Genomic DNA, 26,259 nt, shown 5'->3' with positions numbered 1-26,259 from the left:
TTGTCGGGTGATACTAGACATTTAGGATTTAAATTCTCCTCCCTCTAATTACGTAGTTATTTATATAAAAAAAATTAAGTGGCCTCTTTTACTCTGCAAGCAGAAAAATAAATAAATAAATAAAGGAGGACAGCGGCTCAACTTCAGTGAGCGGACCCCTAGAAATAACTTATGGTAGTTTACTAGTTTTGATTAGATTGTGGGGTGAAAAAAACAAGGCCAATGGCGAAAAATCTAACTCAAACCGTAACCTACACAGGTTCTGTAAGGTAAGCTGACTAGTCTGGTAAAAAAAAAGAGCAAGGCCCATAAAATTTTGAAACTCGATTCACAAAGTTTTTGAAGCAAGCCCAATTATGTGCCATGGTGAGGTGGCCGACCATTATGCAAGCATGATGATGTGTGTTTGATGCAGGGCACGGTGATGATGACGTGGCCATGCTGACGTGGTTGAGCCTACAGAATTATGCAGCATTAAAAGGTCGTGAGTTATTTTAGTATCACCTAAAAAGTTAGTACTACATAAAAAGTCACAACTTTCTTATGTGACATATATTATAACTAGCTATATGTCACTTTCATATAAACCTACCACTCACAATTTGCCACATATACAGTTGTGGTACTAAATAATTTAGGCACGCACTTAGATTGTTGTAGAAAATTATCTAAACATTTCAAGTTACCTGACATTTGAAATTTAACTCAGATTATCAAGAAGCTAATATACTTAGGGTCCGTTTGGATACAGCTGAAAACTGAAAACTGAAAAACACTGTAGCGAAATAATTTTTAAATGTGTGAATAGTATCGTGGGACCCATTTTTAATGAAAAAGTTGCTGAAAAATGAAATTTGTGGGTCCGTGAACAGTACACGATGTGCTGTGATTGGTCCAAAAAAATTTGAAAAGTCAAAGTTTGCGGCTACTGTTCATTGAACAGTGCATGAACAGTAGCCGCAACACCCAAAACGCTCCAAAACGCGTGAAAAAAAAAAAAAAAAAACCCAGACAAAACGCAAACGCAGGGAACTTTCAACCGAATCCAAACGCACTCTTAATAAAACAATATCACAGGTCTAGTTTCTGTTAGTTATTTGTATAAAGAAATATAAGAAACCCAAATAAAAAATAAAAAAATCTCATGACAATGTTATTTAAATATTCAACTAAAATCACAAACATACTAAAGAGACTTCACTTTAATTAATTTGACATTTAACCAACTATCAATTTATCAAAGCCTTAATATTTACAAAAAAAGACCCTTTTTCCAATGATGTTATGAAATTGAAACGAAACCGCTGAAGTACTTTGGTAGAAAGTGGAAAATTGATTACGAAACTAAATTGCAAACTGAAATGAGAACTAAAAAACAGGGCAGCCATCAACAACTATTCCCTTAGCAGTTGGACATGTGGCCAGTTCACAGCGTTCACCACCATCAGAACCCCACCAGGATAGGCTTATGTCCTCCATGGTAAGCGTGAAGTAGAGAACCACCCCCATGAAAGCCAACCCTGCATCCAATGCTGCTGAAAGAACATAATTGTACCTTTGCCACCAATTCTTTCTATACTTAAAAACAAAGTAATTGAATATTGTTCCAACCACAATCCAGCAATTGAAGTTCACACTTGTAGCAGGTGGCATTGCTGCTGTAGCTCCAAGAAGTACTGGAAGGTTAATTAGTGAAATCCATTCCTGGTTGGGAAAAGCTTTCTGCATCAGCCATACAATTACAGGTCCAACTGCACCTCCAAGGAAGAACCAGTTGAGTGCTGGGTAGTTACCAAGCCTGCCAAAAATTCGTCTTGGTCCAACCAAACCCCATATGACAGATGCATCGAAGAAGACGCGGTCACCCGGGCATGTCCAAGGACTGTTGGGAGGTAGTAGTTCATCCTGGCATATGTTCTCAATGGTATTCAACAGCCACCATGCCACTCCAAGATTCACTGTTCCAGCTATTATAGTTCCTATGAACTTTTGTGGAACAACAAAGAGGAAATGACATAGCAGGGAGTTAGATAATGTTTGAAACAATTTTAGTTTATTGTGATTGTTTGAACATGTATGTAACGAAAATATGAAAGGGGGGGGGGGGGGTGTATTATCACTTAGCTGAACAATAGGATGTTATTATGAAGCATTTTATTTAGGGATTGAGTTTCCTTTCAAACCGGTTAGATTAATCTCTTCCAACCTAGTATGTGATGATTCATTAGTATATATGTGGATGTTTCTATGCAGTACTTTTTAAAACATTTACCTGAACAATGAACATGGATCGAGGTGGAATCTTCATGTAATGGCCTAACTTGAAATCACTCAGAAAGGAAATAGCCTGTGACATGCTTATATACCCAAAGGTCTTGAAGCAGACATTGGCTATTGGTCTACCAGGCAATAGGACACCCATGATGTATTCTGTGATGATGTTTAGTCCTGGTGACTGGGTGAAAGGGGGTAAAATCATAATAATGTTAGTGCGAAATCTCAAATCTCATCAAACTCTCAAGTCTCAATATTCAAAATGGACTAATTCAGTTAATATCTGCAATTAAAAGAGAACCCCAGTTATGAATCAGAATTATATAATTGGTCAATACATTATTTTTCTGGTTTATTCTGATATCAGGTTAAGGGCAATATCTGATTTAGTTCAGACTTGTTACCTGATTGGTTGTGGCGGTTATGACACTGACTGGAAGAGTGAAAGTTACAGCAAGTCCAGCTGCAAGGATGAGTCCCCACCATGGCATTTGGATCTCATCGATCATAAAAATGCACAATATAAGAGCGAGTATTAAGGAACCCACAAGCATCACGTAGAACCACCAGCTAGGTATGTCCTTGTACTTCGTCATCAATCTTGTGTGAATATCTTGTTTTCCAGTGCTATATGAAGCTCGGAATTGCGCATAAATATCCCTGTTAAAACAGCCCATTTGAATCTAGGATGTTGTGTCAATAATATAATACAATCACAATATACAACAGCTTCTGATTAGTTACCTCCCATTAAAAAGTGCCACATGAGTGAGGGTAGATATGATACCAGCAAAACCAATACCGTATGAGAGAGCAAAAAATACACTGAGATATATGCGTCCCTGCTTTTCATATGTTGGCAAGTCCAGCTCGAACTTGTCATTAACAATGGCTGATACATTATAAGTATTTCCGTGGGCATTGTATAAATGTGAGGAGAAGATTGGAAAATTCTTGGCGTCATACAGGTTTACTCCCCAGTAGGCTATTGGAATTAACACATACAAGAGTAAGACATAGCCTACAGCAACATTGACAATAGCAAAGAAGGGGCTGATAAGAGGGCTGCCCAGGTATGAGGCTATGACTGACCAATCAAGGGAAAATGATCCAAGACCGAGTCCTTGCATGCCTGAACCAATCTGATGGGCTGTTAATGACTTGGGAAACGCCCAACATACCCATGAAATGGTTGACAACAATGGAAAAAGGTAGCCCGGGATCAGGTACCAGGAGAAGCTGCATATCAATGCAATCAAGAAGAATTTCCCTCGTGACATGCGGCGGTCGTCTTCCTCATGCATAGCCCTGAATAATGTAAATCAAGGAGGCAGTTGATTAGTCTTCTTGTTTGCTTTGATAATTCAATAATTAGGGAAGGGAGGGTTTGATTCCTAGATATCTCTATTGAAAACACTTTACTGATTGAGTTACAAGACTTTTGATATTCTCATTTATTTTGTTAAAAACATAAAATGCAAGAAAGTAAGGTTAGCTTGATATGTAGCTCATATAAAAAATAATGACACTGTAGTCACTCAATTTTAAGAGATGGTTATTGCATAAAGATTTTGTGGACAAAGTCTATTTTTTTTTATCCATTTATTACAATTCTGTCTCAGCCAAAAAAGAGATTATTATAATCAATTTGATGATGCAGATGCACCTCATTTTTAATCTATTTAAGTGTGAGACATACTTTTGAGTGTAACATATTATCTTGTAACTTATATGGTGTGTATTAGCAATGATTGATGACACTAAGATCGAAGGATGATTGTAGTCACAGTTTCTAATATAATGTAATTCAGCTTGACATCAATTTGGCCTAAATTTATTCATACATTTGTGAAACACCTATGATGCATGGGCACGGATACAAGGTTGGATACGATATGGATACAAGTACAGAAATACAACATTTTTTTGAAAAACTTAGGGTATGATACATCGGGAATACGTGTATTAATAACTTATTAAATATATTTTATTTATAATTTTTATATATTGTTAAACATTTATTTTATATATTGTTAAGCATATATCAATTTAAAAGCAAACTAAGATTCAAAAGAGAAAATAACAGATAACTAGGTAAGTGTTCAACATTGAAACCAATGTATAAAAATTATTACAAGTTTGGGCTATCTCTCACGATAGGGGATTGGGTTAGAACAATATCCAAGTCATATCATGGGTGTATCCTATATGATTCTTAAAAAAAAAAAAAAAAACAAAAAACAAAATCTAGATATGTATCTTAAAGGTATGTGGAACGATACCGGTATGATATGCATTAGATACGGGTATGTGAACAAAAATGGAGTATCCCTGCATTGTAGGAAAACACTACTTATTAAGATTTTTTTCTTCTTCTCATTGGTAAGTTACACAATCATCAAGATTTCATATTAACCTCATTATTATAGTAATGGGAAGTGCTATTTAAATTAGAGCTTATTGGTGTGCTTCTCGTTCAATTTTTAAACAAATTTAGATCTTTTTTTCTCATCGTCAAAATTTGAACTTGAACCCAAGGTCGGTCCATAGCCTTGAGCCAATGCTTCAATAGCTAGCAAAGATAGAAACCATGCATATAGAGAACGATATTACTTCCAACCCATCGTCTGTGGAGTGTGGACATTGTATGTATACATGGTATACCGTATACTACACATTTGAGTGCCAATAGGTTGGTTGTAAGGTGTAAGTTGTAACTGGTATAATGAATGGCGTGGTTGTTCGGGGTTGGGCAATAATCACAATATATCTGTCCTGGTCAATGGTGTAATAATTCCAAAAATATATTACTAACTATATATAGACATAGTTGTAAGCGTTACGCTTGAATAGCCTTAATTTTCAATACACATGCAGTTATGGCGTCTAGCCTTAACTTTCATATTGTGAAACTTAACATTTAGAATGCGTTTGGATGGCACGTTTTGTGTTTGGCGTTTGAACAATGGAACCCACTGTACTATACACGTAAATGAAGATAAACGTGTTTTAAATGAAGACAAATGCATAGTAACTGTGCGTTTTGCGTGCATATCATGTCATGAAGAAATACTTCAAAATTATTTTTAATGCAATTTGTCTTGTCATGTCATTTCATGTCCATACTGGGACCTACGTTTTAAAATTATTTTATTACAATATTTTCAATTTTCAATAAAATAAACAGTATCCAAATACACTTTTAAGATAAACATAATGGAGTGCCAAACTATTGGTAAGGGATAGGTAAAAATTTACTCTTAAAGCTTTATAAGTAATGCAAATGCTGTTATTTGTTCCTTCAAAAGGTAGAGATGTTCTATATGTAAACAACAGCGTTTTTGGTCATGAAAAATTACCTAAACAAGGAGACCTGAACCAGACTACTAGGCCACCACATTTGCGCAGGATCTACCAAGTACTTCCTCAGTATTCCAGCCCACCCATACCCCAATACCTGCACCCACCAAGTACATCACAATGAAGGCTTAATTAACACCAAACCAAACTAATCAATCCCAACCAATACCGTTATATACTGTATACATACAATCAAATATCAGTAGAGAGTCATTTTGGAGTTGAGAGAAAGTGTTTGATAGAAGTATATACTGACCTGTGTAGTAATGACAAGGATCCAACTAGCCAAAAATGAGATTTTCCTATGATAAAATGCCCTGATAATATCCACAATACTAATGGCATAAGCGGCTCCACTCCCGAACGCCGAACCTGCATTAGCGAATATCGAAATCAGCACGTGCTCCTTCATGTTGAACGGCCCCGGATTCAGCGAAAACTCCCTCTCCCCAAACCCCGGAATCCGAAACGTCGTCGTCGGAAGCACATTCGCCATGAACCGTCCGATCGGCAGCGTCCCAACCTGGACCGAAATCATCGATATCACGAGCGGCTCCGTCCTGTACTGAAAGAAAGTGTTCAGAAACGACAGCAGCACACACGATAGTAGCCCCAGAAACCACATTCGAAACGTCCATACTGGAAGGCTCGGGTCGTCTTCGTTCGAAACGGTCAGTCGTACTTCCTCGATCGGCGACACGTCGTCGTCGTCGTCGATGCCTCTCTGTGCGGGCTCGATTTCGAGGGACTTGGAAGCCATTGTAATTGGCTGGTACTAGAAGTGTTTTAGAGTGAAGAGTAGTAATGGGAAGTTATATTTATCCCAAAAAAAGTGGGAGGAGTTACGTGGAGAGAGAGAGAGAGAGAGAGAGAGAGAATATTTGTTTGCTGATTTAGCGGAGATCATTATGATATGAGTATTGGCTGTTACGCTTGCTAAGTTGGTTGGGTTTTACTTGTCAATTCTGTTTCTCAGCTTTAACTTATACGTCCAAATTTTGCTTTCAAATCACCGAGAAAAGAATTAGTAGGTTGACGTGGGTTCATTTATTCACCGCTTTTTGACAAAAATTGCTTTCAAATCTGATTGTGGGTTTTACCGATAAAAGAAAGAGTAGGTTCGTGTGAATTCATATATACACCGATTTTTTTGACAAAAATTGAGTAAATTGTTGCGGGTCCTAGCATTGATGCCACTTGCTATACAGGAAGTAATTAGCTTGGATTTGAAAGGATATCAAATTGAGTGTGAAAGTAATTGTATGCATTGATTGAATTTTAATTAGCATTTTTCCATTTTTATACTCCTTATTTTGAAATATTTATTATGGGGAATGTTAAGGTACAAACTATTTTGTAATATTTTTATAAATAGTTGGTATGGTAAATTTTTATTAGTTCTCGTTTGAACCAACTATTAACATAACTTTTTTACTTAACAATAATCATCTACCACATTAATAATTTGTAAAAATGTTTGTAAAATTATTTGTAACTATAGCATTTTTCATTTATTATTGGAGTAATGCTAGAAATGAAAAAAAATTTACAATTTTTTTTTTAACAAATGATTAATATGGTGAGTGGTTATGTAATATTGTTATGTTTTAATATATTTAGCCTATAAATCGGCTATTTTCCTCCACCTATTAAGAAATATGTTTAAATTATATAAATATTCCTTATAAAACCCTTATTAGCACTCAAGGATTTCAAACAAAACCCTGAGTTTTATAAGGAAACTACTATAAATTATATCTACTCCACATTTGCGGTTTTGTACTCCTTTTTTGTTGTTGATAATTTCATAGTTGGAAGACGGGATTTGAACTTGGACATTTACGTTAGAAACACTAAAAAAATACTAATTAAATTACAAGGCTCATTGTCAAGTGCACTTCGTCATTCCTTTCTTACTTTAATTCCGAAAGTAAAAAATCCTGAATACATTTCTCAGTATCGACCTATTAGCCTTAATAATGTTTTATTTAGAGTTTTTTCAAAGGTTTTGGCAAACAGGTTGAAAAGGATTTTGCCTCATCTTATTTCTGACCAGCAGAGCGCTTTCATGACGGAATGCTTAATCTCAGACAATGTTATGGTGGCTTTTGAGACTCTGCACTAAACGAGGAATCACTCCTCGGGTAATACAAGTTACATGGCTTTGAAATTGGAATGAGCAAGGCTTATGATAGGGTGAAATGACAATACATGGAGAAATGGATGGGAAAAATGGGTTTTTGAGAAGCATGGGTAAAATTGATGATGATGTGTATTTCCACTACTGCCTACTCGGTTTTGTTAGATGGTGAACCATAGGGACATATTACACCAACTAGAGGTCTTCAACAAGGCGACGCCCTCTCCCCCTATTTACTTCTGTTGTGTATGGAGGGCTTTCATGGGTTGTTAAAAAAAGCAGAAACAATGGGTGACATAAGGGGGGTTTCTATTTGCCGGAATGGTCCTAGACTAACCCATCTTCTTTTTGCAAATGACAGTCTTATTTTTTGCAGGGCAAAAGAAAGTGAGTGTCAAAAACTGTTGGAGGTCTTAGCCACGTATGAAAGTGCACTAGGGCAACAAATAAATAGAGAAAAAACCACTATCTTCTTCAGTAAATCAACCTCTTAAGCCATGCAAAATACAATCAGAGCAGCTCTTAGAGTACCGAGTGTTCAACAATATAAAAAATATTTAGGCCTGCCATCTTTCATTGGTCGAAAAAAGAAAGAAAGCTTTGATAACATAAAAAAGAGGGTATGGAAGAAGTTGCAAGGGTGAGAGGGCAAATTATCATCTTAAGCAGGAAGGGAGATTTTAATCAAGGTAGTGGCCCAAGCATTGCCCATATATGCGATATCGTGCTTCAAATTGCCAAATGGATTGTACCGTGATATTGAGGCCTTAGTTCGAAAAAAAAATTTGGGGACAAAGAGGGGAAGGCTGAAAGGTCCGCTAGACTAAGTGGGAAGGGCTTTGCAAACCGAAGGCACAAGGAAGGCACAAGGGGGGATGGGGTTCAAAGATCTTTCAAGGTTCAACGATGCCCTCCTGGCAAAACAAACTTGGCACCTTTTATATGATAAAACCTAACTGTTTTATAGAGTTTTCAAGGTGAACTTTTTTCCAAATTGTACAATCATGAAAGCCACAAACTTGAGTTGAGCCTCATATGCGTGGAAAAGCATTATCAAGGGTAGGGAAGTGATACAAAGAGGCGCGGTTTGGAGGATTGGAGATGGACGATCAACTGTAATCTGGGGTGAGCGCTGGCTTCTGCTGAAACATTCCCCAAAAATTGTATCGCCTTGTACATGAGCTTTGGCTTGTGCTAAAGTCAGTGTTTTCATTGACAACAAACATAGAACATGGAAGGATGAGGCTTTGAATGCCAACTTGCTATGATGTGAAGCAGACATGATTAAAAAAATTCGTTTGTGCCACACGGATCAAGCAGACACCCTCACTTGGCCTTTCGCTCCCATGAGGGAGTACATAGTAAAATCTGGATACACTTTCTTGCAACATGAATATTAGAACTCCCAACTTGGCCAATCTGACCTTGAGTACTTGAAGCCGCTATGGAAAGCAATCTGGAGTTTACAGGTTTCGAGTAAGGTGAAAAATTTCGTTTGGCGAGTGTCAAAAAATTCTTTACCTACAAAGATGAACTTCATGAAGTGGAAAATTATCAGTGAGGATCTTTGTGAGCAATGTTGAAACCAAAAGGAAGATGTGGTCCATGCATTATACCACTGTCTGAAACTATTAGACCTATGGACAAAAGTTGATCTTTGGAATCATAGTAGCCTCCAACAAGCAATGTCATTTATTGATCTAATGGGTTGTGTTTTTGCAGATAATAGGGACCCTGCACTCTTTTCCGTGGTGGCGTGGGCAATCTGGAAGCGGAGAAATAATCTTCGCCTTGGAAAACCTGCATCCTGAGCTGTTGTCTCAGTCAAAAGAAAGGCTACGCGACTTCAAACTCTACAACTCCTCCTCCATAATTCCAGTGGGATGACCACCTACCAGTTGGCAAGCTCTGGATCATAATACCTACAAAATGAACTTCGATGGTGCTTTGTTTACAATAGAAAACAATGTTGGGTTAGGTGTGGTTATTTGCAATGAAGAGGGACAGGTCATGGTCTCTCTCTCACAAAATACCACGCTCCCTTTTACAACTATCGAAGTGGAAGCTATGGCAGCACGGAGGGCCTTAAAACTGGCACTAGAGACTGGTTTTCATCAAATAATATTGGAAGGTGACTTGCAGATACTCATCTCAACCTTGGAAAACAACTCTCACTCTTTGTCAAACTTTGGACACATAGTAAAAGACATTCAGTACCTCGCCTTTTGTATTTTAAAAATACATTACTCTCATGTTCGTAGGCATTGTAATATTGTAACTCACTCTCTAGCGAGAAGGGCAGTTTCTTTATATCAAATGCAAGTCTGAATGGAGGATGTACCACCAGATATTATTCATGTACTTCAGGCCGATTTAAATGGCCTTCCTTAATTAAAAAGTTTCAATCTTTTTCTCCCAAAAAAAAAAAAAATTACAAGGCTCTTAAATATTACACTATTATTTTGATTGTGAATATAAGTTGTAGTTATCAAAAATATTATTTAGATGTTTTATATTTATATTTTTGAGTGGTGAATTAAAGTTGTTATTTAATATATATATTTGGTACGAATTAAAAGTTAAAAAATATTTTTCGGAGTAATTTTAGAAACACAACATTATACATAAGACTAATCAGTTTTCCCTTTAATGTTAAAACAAACAAAACATTTTTTTTTTTTTTTGAGAAAAAAAAAAAGGACTTTGAAAACTATTTCTTGTGTTTTGAACATTAATTTATGACGAATCTGATTTTTAAATCTTGATTTAATAAATGGGCCATCGAGTAAAAGTTTATTAAAAATGTATTGTGAAAATTTTGGTAATATAGAAATCATTTGTCATTTTTTGTATTTCATTTTATACTCCACCTATCACAATTTGTTATATATTCTTTTACTTTTCTTATAAAATAATCAAGGTTTAAAATAGAAAAAACAAACCATACATTTTTTTTTGATTAATTAGGTCCATTATTCTGATGTAGTGGGTGTTACAAGATTAATTATTGGATATTAATCTGATGCATTAAGTCCCCCCTTGTGCACATATCTAACCCAATATTTAAATCAATTCATATTAGCCCATTAATCACCATAATTAAAAAGAACAAAACAGTCTCTCTCATTTTCAATGTGAGATTAAACATTTTTACTAATTCCTCATCTTCTATATTTACTGCCACATTTTTACATTTATGTTGTAATATTTATTCATTTTAATTAATTAATATTAAAATGTTCCAACACGTTATATTCAATTTCCTAGTCTTGATATCCAGAGAGCTGTACTTATGGTACGTTTGGTATACTGAATGTAGATTACATTAAAAATAGTAATCTTTATTACTAGGAATAGAAAACATTGTAATAGAATAACTATTACTATTCTTAAGTTTGGATGTTACATATGAAAAGCTTGTAAATGATGATGTATAAGGAAACTTTATATTTTTGGAAATATATTAATTTTAAAACCTATTATATGCAAGGTTATCGATTCCGTATCGTACCGGCCGGTACGGCCGGAATATACCGTACCGGCCAGCAATCTGGTACGCTCAACCCTCCTGTTTCGTACCGGAAAAAATACCGATCGTACCGGCGAAATCTGGCTGTACCGGCCGGTAATTGAATACCGGATCGAAACATGAAATATACCTTTTTTTTTAATTTTTTTTATTTGATGTTAAAGTTTAAAACTATGAATTATTTGTTCTTAATTGAAGTAATGTTTTATGGTAAACATGAATTTTTGAGGTATTGTTTTATGGTAAATAGAGATTTTGTGTGTGTATGTGTGTGTGTGTATATATACATATATTAAATGTATAAAATAGTGGTAAACCCGAAACAGTACACCGGTATTGACCGGTATCCGAAATATATCGTACCGGTGGCCAAACCGGTACGGCCTCCGGTATTGTATTGACATCCTTGATTATATGCACTAAAGAATAGCTATTACATCTATTTTAAAGAGGAATAACTATTCTTCAATTTAAAGAATAGTTATTCCAATGTAATAACTAATCCACGTAATAAAGATGAAACCAAATGACTGAATTGCTATTACACATGAATTACTATTACACATGAATAACTATTCCATTACAGGAGCTATTACAGCATACCAAACGTACCCTTATTGTAACCTTATATAGCTGTACTTAGTGTAATGTATAAAAATCACATATTTATTGTGCGGCGATAAGGTTTATTGCTATATGGTACGATGTATCATCTTAATAGAGAAGGATATTTTTTGTTAAAGACTTTGTTAGATATTTAATTTGCAGTGTCTATAATCTCAAAGGCAATTCACAGAGGTCTTGGTGAATTAATTAAAAAAAGAAAATAAATTTTATAAGACTTGAAATTGACAAATAATTTCTACTTCATACAAAAAAAGTCAAATTATTTAAAAAGATACAAGTTTCAGAAATCGGATGCCCATCATTTGTTGGTTTCATGAAAACTATTTTCCTTTGCAAATCACCCTCTTGATTTTTCAAGAAAACTAATTTCCTCCTTTGGAAATCACACAAGTTTTTGCTTGTATTATTAAAATGAGCACAATTAATATGTCATTAGAGTGACATTATATCAGTACTACAGAATTTCATTACATATATAAACTTGTGTCAACATTTAACAAAAAAATAAAAATAATTAAAAAATTATATTTATTATTTCTTTTATGTAACACCAATCACATAACTTTTCATGTGTTATTTTATAATCATTTTATTAAAAAACAATAATTCCTTCAACATATTTTATATATCCATTGAACAAAAAACTTTTGCACCAATCCACTAGTACTTAAAGTTGAATTACCATGTGCCAAATGGGAAAGGACTAATTCCCTTCGTTGGGTTCCAATGCTTTCTAGCAAAGATGATTAGAATGAGAGTATTTAAAATTTTTTAAAAGGGCGAAACTACAATAGCAACAATAGCAGTCCCTAAAGTTTACTTGTTGAGCGCTTTTGGTTTCTAAAGTTTCAAGTGAGCGTTATTAGTCCTTGAAGTTTTAAATATGAGTGTTATTAGCCTCTCTGTTAATTTTCGTTAGTTAGTTTGTCTCTGTGTCTAACGAAACAATGATGTGACGACCTATTTATTATTAAAAAATTATACATCATATTATAAACATAGAACCATGTAAACCCAAATAATGTGGGTCTTCATCCCATCAAACTCATTAAAATTGGATCTTTCTCCAAAATCAAAGAACTTGGATTATTTTTTTGATTTTCCTTCATTTTCTCAAAATCCAAACAGGGTCTAGAAATATGTTCAATTCAAAATCAAATAACTAATATATATATTTTAAATGATTTTGCTAATGCAGAACTCCACCGCTGCAGTAGCAACACTAAAAGAAGATGTAGAAGACGAGTTCGTCAAGGCCTATGCCACTCATCTCAAACACTCTAGTTGGATCTCTCACTATGCATAAACACTTATATTACATGTAGATACATATATTCGTTGAACTTGAAACTTTGTATTCTTTGGTTTCATTAATTCCTTGGGTGAGAAATGGAAGTGATCATTCTATTAAGTATTTGCCGTTAACCATTTGATCAAATACATATTGAAATTATTATACCATGAACGTTTAATTTTATGGTCTAAGGATTTTTCAGTGTTCAATTTTGAAAGATGGGTATTTTTTTCTTGAGAGATTTCTGCTTGGACGTGTAAATATAGATGCAATTATGTAGATACCTCCGGTCTTGGTTACAATCTCTCTCTCTCTCTCCATAAACATATTCCTTGGTCCTATTTGGATTCCGAGAAAAAGGAGGAAAAGATAACGAAATCTAGGAACTTTGAATTTGGAGAAAGACATGTTTTTGATGTGTTGAAGACCCAAATTATTTGTGTTTAGCCAGTTTTGATGTGTATAATATAATGTATAATTTTTTAATAATAAATAGGTTGCCACGTCATTTAAGATATGTCTAATCATTGTTCCGTTAGACACATAAACAAACAAACTAACGGAAGTTAACAAATAGACTAATAGCACTCATATTTAAAACTTTAGGGACCAATAACGCACACTTGAAATTTTAGGAACCAAAAGCATTTAATAGACAAACTTTAGGAACTAATAATGTATTTTCACATTTAAAAAAAATATATGATAGAATTTATTACAAAAATTAATAGTTCCATCTTTCATAATAGCTTGGCCTCTCTTTGAATTATATATATATATATATATATATATATCTCTCTCTCTCTCTCTCTCTCTCTCTCAAATAAACGAACTAGCTAGTTTTTATTGTTGCAGAAGCAAAATCAGAAATTATGCAATGGTTTCGTCCCACAAATCAAACATGCATTAAAGCAAAATATATACCATGCAGAAGTACAGTTTTTTAGAGACCTGCTTGCTAGTGCAATTCATGGATCAATACTTTACAATAAGAGAGGACCTTCTGTTTCTCACAGCCTTCCTATATAAATTCTGTTCTGTAATTAAAACTTTCAAATCTCACATAAGCAAAAGTAGGATCCTAGGCACATTAATATTGGACTTAGAATGTAGGGCAGCCCTCAACTGATATACCCTTCATAGTGGGGCAAGTTGCTAGTTCACAGTGCTCAGGGTCAGAACCCCACCAGTGCAAGTCTCTGCTCTCCATGCCTAATGAGAAGTAAAGCAGAACTGCCATGAATGCAACTCCAGCATCCAAAGCTGCTGATAGGACATAGTTATACCTCTGCCACCAGTTCCTTCGATACCTGAACAAGAAAAAGTTGAAGATTGTTCCAACCAAAATCCAGGAAGTATAGTTCAATGTTGTTGCTGGTGGTCCAGGTGCTCCTAGAAGTACTGGTAGATTGATGAGAGGAATCCAAGTTTGAGTTGGGAATGCCTTGTGCAAGAGCCATACTGCAATTGGTCCTAACAATCCTCCGAGGAAGAACCAGTTAAGTGCTGAGTAGTTTCCTTGAGAGCCAAAAATGCGCTTAGGCCCTACTAAACCCCAGATAACAGAAGCATCAAAGAAGACTCGGTCACTGGGACATGTCCAAGGACTATTTTGTGGAAGGAGATTTTGTTGGCATATGTTTTCGACAGAGTTCAAAAGCCACCATGCTACACTAAGATTAACTGTTCCAGCTAAAATGGTTCCAATGAACTGGAAAAAAATGTAAAAGTAAGACCTCATAAGAGGGTAATAAATGTAATGATAAGAGCATAGAAAGAGTGATGTGTTTTATTTTTCAGTATCAATTTCAAACAAGAATTATCTGCTTATACTGTTCCAATTTTTTTTTTGTTGAATATGTTCCAAGATATTAAGTTCTAAAGTCATATGCCTGCAACAATTTATGCAGTTAATGGACCAATTTGATCATGATATAAGATTCTCATAATGATGGTCAAATTGCCTAAAATTAAAACATTGAATTCTTAATCTGACGATTTCTTAGATTGTTACATGCAATTTGTATATTAGATTTACTAAAATTCAGAACAATTTCTTAAAGTAGCTGCGTACAATTTGAACACACCCACACACACACATATGTATACATATATATTCTATTAAAATTGTTTTAAATTCCTACTGAGAGATTCTTTTTTGAATATAAGTTTGTTTTTGTAAAAGTTTGAGTATGCTTGTATTCATGAGGTTTGTATAAGTGTTATTTTATAAAGTTTGGCTTAGTTTGATTATAATCCATATTGTTAATCATGGATTTTCAGTAATGTTGCCCGAATGCCTGGTACAGGCATGAAGAGCTGGAAAAGTGGTGTCAAATTGTATTGTCTTATGTGCATGTTCTAAATTTTTTTTCCGTGTTAATGAGCTTCCGCTAACCCCAAATTTCGACCACTGGTACTGGAGTATGCCATCTATGACAACAATTTCTAAAGATATTAATGAATTATGCTAGAATATATAGGGAGAGAGAACAGTGCACATACCTGTACTAGGAACATTGATCTTGGAGGGATCTTCATGTAATGGCCCAGCTTAAAGTCATTGAGAAAGGAGATTGCTTGACTCATGCTCATATACCCATATGTCTTGAAACAGACATTGGCTATGGGCCTTCCAGGCAATATTACTCCCATTATGTACTCTGTGATGATATTTAGCCCTGGTGTCTGTACAACAAGTATTGGTAATTAGTGGATAATGATTCTTAGAATAACCAAAAAGAAACGAAAACTAATAAAGCAGTCTCTCTTCATATTGATTTGATCTTTTAAAACAACAAATTTTCTTGATAATTTGCTCCCATTATGCAATTAGATTACCTGATTTGTGGTGGCGGTTATGATGCTGATGGGAAGGGTGAAGATGAAGGCAAGTGCAGCTGCGAATATAAGCCCCCACCATGGCATTTGGACCTCCTTTTTCAGGAAGATACAAAGTACAAGCGAGACTGAGATAGTAACAATCAGAAGCAAATAAAACCACCATGAAGGTATGTCTTTGTAATTCTTCATCAGTCTTGTGTGAATATCCTCCTTACCCTTGGAAGAAGCTCGATATCGATCATAAATCTCCCTACAACATCATGGTTCATTCTCGAATGCAACCTTACGTACCAAGAAATTTATATAGAGAACATTATTGCTTAACAAGAAGTGGGCATTTGCCTACATTTTTTCCTTCGAACTTCCAGCTTATTTGATAATTTACAGCTATTTCACTTATTTTTTTAGGTACAATGTACAATTATATATTAACCAACTTTTAGCCAAAAACAAATAAACTTTTAGAAAAAAAATTTCATCAAAGGTCTTATAATGAGTGATGCATTCATAAAAAATAATAATGAGTGATGTTATGGATATTACAAACTTTAAAATATAAACATTAATATGTCACAAATTACAAAAGAGTAATTAAACCATTCCTTTATTATGTTATTGAAATGACACCAACCAATCATATTCTTACCATATTAAGTTGTTAGTTTTTTTTAGTAAAATCTGTAGTTGCTATAACATTTTCCATTTATAATTACCTCAAAAGCTTTCACAACGTAGGCAAGAAAACATAATGTAATAAAGCATGTGTGAATGAACGATGAAGAAAAACATTACCTTCCATAGAACAAAGCCACATGGGAAAGTGTAGCTGCAATAGCAGCAAAACCGAACCCGTAGGTGAGAGCAAAGAATGTGCTCAAATGGATCTTCCCTAGCTGCTTATACTGTGCAGTATCTAGCTCAAACTTATCATTGACAATCAATGAAATATTATAATCCTGACCTTGAGCAGTAAACAAGTCAGCTGAATAAATGGGAAATGTTTTAGCATTGTATGCGTTCATCCCCCAATAGGCAATGGGAATCACAATATAGATAATCAATACAAAGCCTACGAAGACATTGACAATTGCAAAGAAGGGACTTATTAGAGGGCTGAATAGGAATGAAGCCACTGTTGTCCAATCCAAGGTCAAGGCTCCAACCGCAAGTCCATGCAAACCTGACCCAATTTGGTGAGCAGTCACTGACTTTGGGAAGGCCCAGCAGACCCATGAGATGCTTTGTAAGGTTTGAAAGAGGTATCCCGGAAACAATTGCCAGCAAAAGGTACAAACTAGTGCGATCGCAAAAAATTTCACTCTTGATAGACTGGGCTTCTTGCCATCCTCTTTTATTTCTTTTTCATGCAATGTCCTACATTGATATCAGTAAATATAGCATTAGTTTATCATTTGGTTATATTGTAACAATTGGTACGGCTAAACTTGGATATTATAGTATAGGCTAAATGACACGTTAATTAATTAATGAAAGGATGAACATGATAAATCTTAAATAACAATAAATGGGAACGAATTATAGTGGAAGGGGATGCAAAAATTTGTATCTACTCTCTAGTGCCTATGAGTTCAAAGGAAAGCAAGTGCACTAGTCCATCTTCACTTTAGTAAAAAATAGTTTATAAATTAGTAAGAGTTTTTTGAGTTGTAAATTTTGTTGGATTAGTAGAGCCTGTAATGGTGCAGCCCATACTTTTATTAAGCTGGCTGGTAGTCTTAGAAGGTCTTTTTTTTTTTTTTTTTTGAGAAACCGCCTAGGAGCAGGGAATATTATTAAGCAATTAGTTGAAGATCAAAGTTGTAAACATTAAAAGTGTTGAAACGAACAAACTCCATCCAGACAGTGAAAGGACTAAAATTATATAGCTCTTCTAGCTTCTAGCTAATCTATGAGCCATACAATTACCTTGCTTTTAACATGGTGAAAAGAAACAGAAGTAAAAAGAGAACTAAGAAAAGTAATGTCTTGCAAAATATGCCCAAACTCAGAGTGGAACATATTATCACCCTTGATTGAGTTGATAATGCCCAATTGTTCTTTAATTTTTTCCATTAAAGAAAGTCCAGTTCATAAGAATAATAATAATAATAATAACAACAAAGTTTTGCACCATCCCCCAAGGTTTATGAGAAACGATTGAGAGAGGCAGGTTAGTGAAGTTGTATGCTTGTATAAGCAATGGTAGGAGAGAAAAATTTTGAATTCTTAAATGAGTTTAATTTGAGGTTTTTTTTTTCCACGAGAGAGAGAGAGAGAGAGAGAGAGAGAGAGAGAGAGAGAGAGAGAGAGAGAGAGAGAGAGAGAGAGAGAGAGAGAGAGAGAGAGAGAGAGAGAGAGAGAGAGAGAGAGAATTTTCACAACTTTTTAATGTGATATGTTATTATAGGAGCAACATCACTTTTAATTATATTTGTGATTTACGAAATTTATGGCCTGTTTGGAAGCTTAAAAAAGGAGGGGGAGTAGAGTAGAGGGAGGGAAAGTAATTCAATTACCTTATTTGGAAGTTTTTTAAGGAAGGAGGGGGAGGAGTTTAAAAGGGTTTGGAGGGGTTTCAATCACATCTAACCTCTCATTTTTAATTCCCCCAAATTGGAGAGATTTGGAGGGAGAGTAGAGTAGATAAATTATTAACTAGATAAATTTCCCAATTTACCTTTTCTAAATTAATAATAGACCAATGTTGCAAGTCCATTTTCAAATAGGAGTAAATTTATCTATTTTAATCATTTTATCTCCTCTCTATCCTAATTTTTGAAACATCCAAATAAGGGGAAGGACTAATTGCAAGTCTCTTACTAATTTTAAAAACATCCAAACAAGGTGAAGGAGAATCATTCCCCTCTACTCTCCTCTCCTCTCCTCTACTCTCCTCCCTCTCTAAACTTCCAAACAGGCCATTATTGTACTTTTATCTCACCTTCCCTTCAAAAAGAAAAAAAAAAAAATAATGTGCATTTTTTAGTTGGATAAAATTTTCCTCCAAATTAATATGGGAGAATTTTTTTAGAACCCATTAAATCTAGATCAATAAAACCATTTATATATATATATATATATATATATATATTTATATTATATGCACTATTTAAATAACTCACATAACGATGATTTTATCAATGATCATGCAGTTGGAGGCCTTTTTTTTAACCAATTTTAGAGGTAAGCCTTTCCATTTTCAATTTGTTGGTAGTACAACTGTACAAGGTGATGTTAAATTAATTATGACCTATAAATCAAGTAAAAAAATGTATGACTGAAAAAGATGTTGAAAGTGCATGATGTCATGCTTGAAGCCTATATGTATATGATCATGATGTGAAAAAGATAATTAAAAATCTTGAGAAAAATACAAATGGATATTAGAAAAAAGAATAATATTCTTTTTTCTAATATCCATTTGTATTTTTCTCAAGATTTTTTCTAATATCCATTTGTATTTTTCTAAGTTTAAACTATAGAAGTTCACTGTTTCCATTTTCTCTGTCCTACAAGTTGATTAGGCTGACAGAGGACATTGACAAAGTAGAAGTCAAGGAAACAAAGAATCAAAGATAAAGAAAAGTCTTTTTGCGCGTAAATTTTTGGCTATATGCCTATAAGAGCATCCACACCAGCTTGTGTATAATCATCTAAAATACAAAAAGGGCTCCAATTTACACATTTTACCCCAAAATTCTTCCACATCAGTTCATGTAAAAATGTCTATATATACACGACGTCTTGCAAAATGAACAGTAACCGTGCATATATACACGGTTACTGTTCACCGTGTAAACAATTTTTTAACATTATTTTCTCTCCCCTGTCTAACGACTTCTCTTCCCCAACCATTACAACAATCCAGCGCGCCAGAATAACCACCCAACCACCAAACCCAGCGCCACCACCAAACACCGAAATCTAACACAGAGTATTAACCAAACTCAACTGAAAATTAACCCAAAATCAATAGAAAACCCAAAATCAATTGAAAATTAACCCAAACACATCCACAGACAAATCAACATAGAGATACACTTGCTCAAAAGTGAAAAAAAAAAAAAAAAAAAAAAAAAAACACAGAGATACACTTGACTGGAACGATTGGAGCTCGTGGGTATGGGTCTTGCCTGATCGGTGCTTGTGGATCGGAGTTAGGGAGATCGGTGCTTGCCTGATCGGAGCTGTGGATCGGAGTTATGGATCGGAGCTAGGGAGATCGGGAGCTGTGGAACGGAGCTGTTGATCGGTATAGACCGAGAGGGAGAGTTGATTCAGATTTGGGTAAGAGATGGGTTATGGGTGTAGAGAGCTGTATCAAAGAGAGAGAGAGAGAGCTTCATCAGAAAAAATGAGAACCAAAAATGGGTTTCGGTTCTCCCAAAGAGAGAGAGAGAGCTTCATCAGAAAAGAAAAAATGAGAACCGAAAATGGGTTCCTAGAGAGAGAGAGAGAGCTTTATCAGAGAGAGAGAAAGTGAGAACGAAAATGGGTTCTGTGGGGTCCAATAGTTTATGAGTCCGGCCCACACGCTTATGGGAAGCCCACCGGTCCTAAACTGAAGGAGGCCAGGGCCCAAGCTCGAAACTAGGAAACATAAAAAGTGGCCCGAGGACACAGCCGAGGACGGTTTCGTCCTCGGCAGGTCCAAAACCTCAGGGATAGGAATGGAACACGAGTAAGCTAGAAGGATCAGAAAATATCCTGGGGAAGTTGTCTTTAATACCCTTCCCTGACATGACACTGCCCCTAGCAGAGCCGGGATCTTAGGCTTTATGGATCATCTCTAGCAATTTTGGGATTAGACTGATGGGACAGATATCTGTCCTGGAAAGATCGACCCTACACGTGGACGAAGGACAACGAACGTAGGCTAGTATAAAAGAGAATGTTATGTGACTAAAAAGGGGGCTCCCATCTAGTTTCTGGAGAAAGACTTGATGAAAGAGAATGTCTGGATAATATACGCCGGACACCACATAAAAACCCACCGATGGGTAACCGGGGACAGCACCATCGCTCCTCGGACATGATCCGAGGAGCCAAATCCTCCTAGATACAAGATTGAAGGGCCCGAAGATCCAGCCCAAAGCTATTTCTCATATTTGTTCATCTATAGTCCGGCCCGAAAATGTCGCCCCGTGATCCAACGCTGGCCTTTCAAGCCCACTCTCTACAAATATTATTGTGAGGGACTTTCCGTGTGCGAGCCCAACTTCGTTGCTGGGCCGTTAAAGATTTTGTGTCCCTACAGGTTCCCAGAGAGAGAAAGAGAGAGCTTTATCAGAGAGAGAGAAAGTGAGAACGAAAATGGGTTCCCACGAAAATGGGTTCCCAGAGAGAGAAAGTGAGAGCTTTATCAGAGAGAGAGAGAAAGTGAGAACGAAAATGGGTTCCCAGAGAGAGAAAGTGAGAGCTTTATCAGAAAAGAAAGAGAGCTGTATAACAAAATGAGAACGCGCGTATAATAGTGTGATCGGTTGAGGAAATAATAAAAAAATTGAAAAAATTGATTATTTAAATAAAGGGGGTGATAAAATAGATGAACTGATGTGAGTGTTTTGTAAAAGTGAATGTGTAAAATAGAAAAAGTAGGTTTTTAGTATAAAAATAGATGTGTAAAATACACGGACTGATGTGGTTGCTCTAATATTGAAAATTGGGAAGATATGGACCTGCGGTTGTTTTTTATTATTCTTTTTTCTAATATCCATTTGTATTTTTCTCAAGTTTAAACTATAGAAGTTCACTGTTTCCATTTTCTGTCCCACAAGTTGATTAGGCTGACGGAGGACATTGACAAAGTAGAAATCAAGGAAACAGAGATAAAGAAAAGTCTTTTTGCGCGTAAATTTTTGGCTATAAGCCTAAAATATTGAAAATTGGGAAGATATAGACCTGCGGTTGTTTCCAAAAGTTAAAGATAACGGGACTGCACTGGAATTCTATGTACTATGTATGCATGTTCACACATGTTGGTGGACATATTAGAGGCCGTTTTCTAGGTCAACATCACAGCCAGTGAAATAAAGATGGAAAATGTCTAATTAAATTTTTTTATTAACTTATGACATCTGTTATATGATGATAAATCTTTATCATTAAGTTAAGATATTAATCAATTTTTTATATAAACAGAATTTGAACTTCAAATCTTTTGTTTGACAACATATGATGTTACTAACTTATAGGAAGTTTCACCAGATCACCATCCCCAGTTGGGAGATGGGCAAGGTAAAATATGGGCATGGGGGCAGAGCTCTCTAGCCATATGCTAATATGAAAACATTGAATTTGCTTATTAATTATAAAAATGATATTGCACTGCTTAAAGGGATTATGTATCTCTCCAAACTAGTTTAGAAAGAAACCTTTTAAACTTATCTTATATCTTTTTATTAAATGTAAATTTTGAAAATCTAACCGTTAGATTATATAATCTTTATGTTCTTAACTTGCATGTTAAATTTCGTTCAAATCAGATATTATTTACTATTCAATCAATAAACCTATTTTTTGTGCATAATTTTTTACCACAAAACTTGAAATTTAAACAAGTCATTGATAACAATGCTATTGATTTTTTTTTTTTTTGAAATTTTACAAGTATGAAAAATATAATAAAAGTATACAATCTAAAAGTTATATTTTCAAAATTCACATTTAATAAAAAGACATAAAAAAAATTTAAACTATTTTTTTTTTTCAAATTAGTTTGGAGATTACGCTTAAAGATTTGACATTGGCTTTCAAGTCATTCCTTGATATTCGAATATCGTAATTTGGTCGGCCACTTGGGTTGTAGGACTATAACGTAAATTACAAGTTTTATTAATATAAGCATTTTTAAGGAAAAGACATTTTTCCTTGGCTTATTATCATGGTCCAATAATTCCAAGTCCAAACAAATTGCTAAGGGTAACAATAGTTTGGACTTTGGACTTATTTCATTAGTCACTGTGCATAAAAATTGGAAAATCAAATTAGGAAACCAAATTTTTTTAAGAAGTGTACGGTACCTGAAGAGTGATATTTGAACAAGTGTATTTGGCCACCACATATGAGCCGGCTCCACCACATACTTCCTCAACAGCCCAGCCCAGCCGTATCCCAAGACCTACGTCACCATACACATGCTCATGTTAGTATGAACCATGAACCACTAAACGACAGCTTCATATGATGCAAGTGTTGGTCTTCACTCAATAATTATCCCAAAGTTGTACCTAAGACTCATATCATATATTATAAGCGAAATACAACATATATCAGATAATATGGATTCAGCAAAAAAAAAAAAAAAAAAAATATATATATATATATATATATATAAATATCAGATAATATGGGAGTTAAAAATACTTAAAAACCAATTTTCTCTGCGGATAATAGCAAGACATAGAGGAAGATCCCATTTTCTGTTGTTGTGTCTAAACCAACAACAGAATAACCAAAAGGCTGATTAAAAGGTTGCATGGAAATATATTAAGGTATATATATATATATATATATATACACAATTATACATATAAAAGGTACGTATACAAGCTTAGTTTAGGCTAGAATTCCGTGTCTATGTGTGTATATATATATATATATTCCTCACTTTTCTAGGCTACCAAACAGAGTAAAAACCAAACCAATATTACCTAACTTTGAAAAACATAAATAAGCAAATTTAAAAGGAAAAAGAAGAAGAAGAAGAACCTGGGTTGTGATGATAAGAATCCAAGCAGAAAAGAAAGAGATATTCCTTCGATAAAAAGCCTTTATAATGTCAAAGATATAGACAGCATAAGCTGGGCCATTCCCAAAAGCACTTCCAGCATTAGCAAATATAGAGATGAGAACGTGTTCCTTCATGTTAAAGGGACCTGGGTTGAGCGAAAACTCGCGGGACCCGATGCGAAACTTGGTTGTGGGAAGAACAGAGGCCATGAGTCGTCCGATGGGGAGGGTGGCAACTTGGACGGTGATCTGGGTGATGATGAGGGGTTCTCTGCGGTAAGAGAAGAATTGGTTGAGGAAGGAGAGAAGGGCACAAGAGAGAAGGCCCAGTGTCCACATTCGAAATGTCCATACAGGGAGTGAGGTGTCATCGGTGGTCGGTACAGTTAGCCGGACTTGCTCGATTGGTGACTGCTCATCTTCTTCTATGGTGGACTCTTCTCGTAAGTTACTGCTTAGTGGTGCCTCAGTTTCTAAAGTTTCCATTTTGAGAGTGAGAGATTGAAAGTTGAGTGTTGTTTTGACGTAGAATATTGTAGGAGAGTTTTGTCTACCATGTAAAATTAGATAATAATATTATCCGCTAGACATATGGAACACAAACCCTTCACAAGCATGTGGGTCCATATGTTTGGCGCATAAGATACTATGTATGGAGAACACCCCTCACAAGTATGTGGGTTCATATGAGAGCGTGTTTCATATATCTGACGTACAAGATACTACGTATGGAGAACAGCACTCACAAGCATATGAGTCAATACCTATAAGGAGCGTATTTATACATTTGATGCATAAGATATCAGTTCTATATAATGAGGTTTACTTCATATATTGAATCACAATAATCTTATTTAAAGGTTATATGCAACATTCATTTTATGAATATATTTTATGTGAAGGTACACCATAATGGCCTGTTTGAAAGTTTAAAAAAAGAGGGGGATTGAAGTAGAGTAGAGGGAGGGAGAGTAATTCAATTACCTTGTTTGGAAGTTTTTTAAGGAATGAGGGGGAGGACTTTGGAGAGGTTTCAACCACCTCTTTTTTAATTCACTCAAATTGAAGAGATTTGGAGGGAGAGTAGAGTAGATAAATTATTGACTAAATAAATTTCTCAATTTACTCTTTCTAAATTAATAATAGACCAATATTGCAAGTTCATTTTCAAATAGGTGTAAATTTGTTTATTTTAATTATTTCCTCTCCTCTCCATCCTAATTTTTAAAACATCCAAATAAGGGGAAGGGCTAATTACTCCCTTTACTCTTACTAATTTTAAAAACATCCAAACAAGGTGGAGGAGAATTATTCCCCTCTACTCTCCTCCCTCTCTAAACTTCCAAACAGGCCATAAGGGTAGTACCATCTAATTAAGTTAGTTAACCAAGTACTTGCTCTCAAGGTGGTGACAAAACACTAATCAAAAAGCTTGCATGTATTGATTAAATTATTCTTACACATTTGTTGATGAATGCTCCAAACACACAATGTCTGTGATATCCATAATTTTTATAAATACCCACACTTAAAATGTGAAATGATAACTTATATGAATGATAATAAGGAGTGTGAGAATAAATACTCATTATGATTGATTGGTAGACCCCAATCTCTTGATAAGGATGATGTATTAAGCCGTGTTAAAGTCTATATACCCCCAACTGTTTCAATTTCACAAGACTTTTCTAAAATAATAAATTATGAGTGGTTGATAAAAACAAAAGTCATGTTTCTCCCGATCACAATCAACTGATTATTAATTTATTATGAAGAGGCTGAGAAAGACGACATGTTCGGTGTTCCTTCCGTTGCTCTCTAAGTAATTTGATCATATAGTTTAGCTAATTAGAACCATTGTCATTATCATTTGCCACAAGAAAATAGAGGACTCGAGCTATTTGATGTGACATTATATATACATTTAAACTTTTACTAATGTGAATGCCAACTCACCTTGATTTAATTGCACTTGGAGTAATTTTAACTGCACATTGATGTGCCTAAAGTAAAGAATAAGACTGGTGTAGAAACTGTGTTTTCCCCCTAAAGAGGAGATTGTATTAGAAACATCAACCAGGTACCATCTTCCTCAATGGTACACATCACACACAATGGAATTGAGAAGATGCAATGGTTACATCCAACCTAAAAAAAGTGGGTCATAAAAATTTGTCATTTGAGTGACTATTTAGAGTGAAAAATGCTAAAATTATTATAAATTTTACAACATAAAACTTACAAATTGGTGAGACAATGAATATTCTGGTGAATATTAAAAAAATATATAATAAATGAATTTTAGAATTATCTTTTTGTAATTAGTAACACATCAGTTTGTAAAGTTTATTATATTATTCCTAAAGCTACTCGTTTAGAAATGTCTTTTTTATTTAACTTTTTAATTTATTTGTTTAGGTTGTTTCTAAAAAAAAATTATTTGTAATGTACATTTTTTTT

The 26,259-nt window shown here is 34.8% G+C and overlaps 2 protein-coding genes across 2 annotated transcripts; both read right to left on the bottom strand.

Moving 5' to 3' along the window:
• Positions 1-1,160: 1,160 nt before the first annotated feature.
• Positions 1,161-6,511, bottom strand: LOC126710069 (oligopeptide transporter 2-like). Its single transcript, XM_050410451.1, has 6 exons — positions 5,891-6,511; positions 5,634-5,731; positions 3,019-3,582; positions 2,679-2,934; positions 2,273-2,455; positions 1,161-1,986 (listed from the first exon to the last, which is right to left on the bottom strand). The coding sequence occupies exons 1-6, from the start codon at positions 6,392-6,394 to the stop codon at positions 1,369-1,371; spliced, it is 2,223 nt and encodes a 740-aa protein (XP_050266408.1). The 5' UTR covers positions 6,395-6,511; the 3' UTR covers positions 1,161-1,368.
• Positions 6,512-14,114: 7,603 nt separating this feature from the next.
• LOC126709128 (oligopeptide transporter 4-like) lies at positions 14,115-24,356 on the bottom strand. The gene is made up of 6 exons (XM_050409233.1): positions 23,779-24,356; positions 23,091-23,188; positions 16,861-17,442; positions 16,066-16,318; positions 15,730-15,912; positions 14,115-14,935 (listed from the first exon to the last, which is right to left on the bottom strand). Exons 1-6 carry the CDS (start codon positions 24,283-24,285, stop codon positions 14,327-14,329), a joined length of 2,232 nt encoding a protein of 743 aa, XP_050265190.1. The 5' UTR covers positions 24,286-24,356; the 3' UTR covers positions 14,115-14,326.
• Positions 24,357-26,259: the final 1,903 nt, after the last annotated feature.

Source organism: Quercus robur, chromosome 12, assembly GCF_932294415.1.
Source record: "Quercus robur chromosome 12, dhQueRobu3.1, whole genome shotgun sequence".
Taxonomy (NCBI): Eukaryota; Viridiplantae; Streptophyta; class Magnoliopsida; order Fagales; family Fagaceae; genus Quercus; species Quercus robur.
The sequence above is the reverse complement of the archived record's forward strand: the minus strand, read 5'-3'. Positions and strand labels throughout refer to the sequence as shown.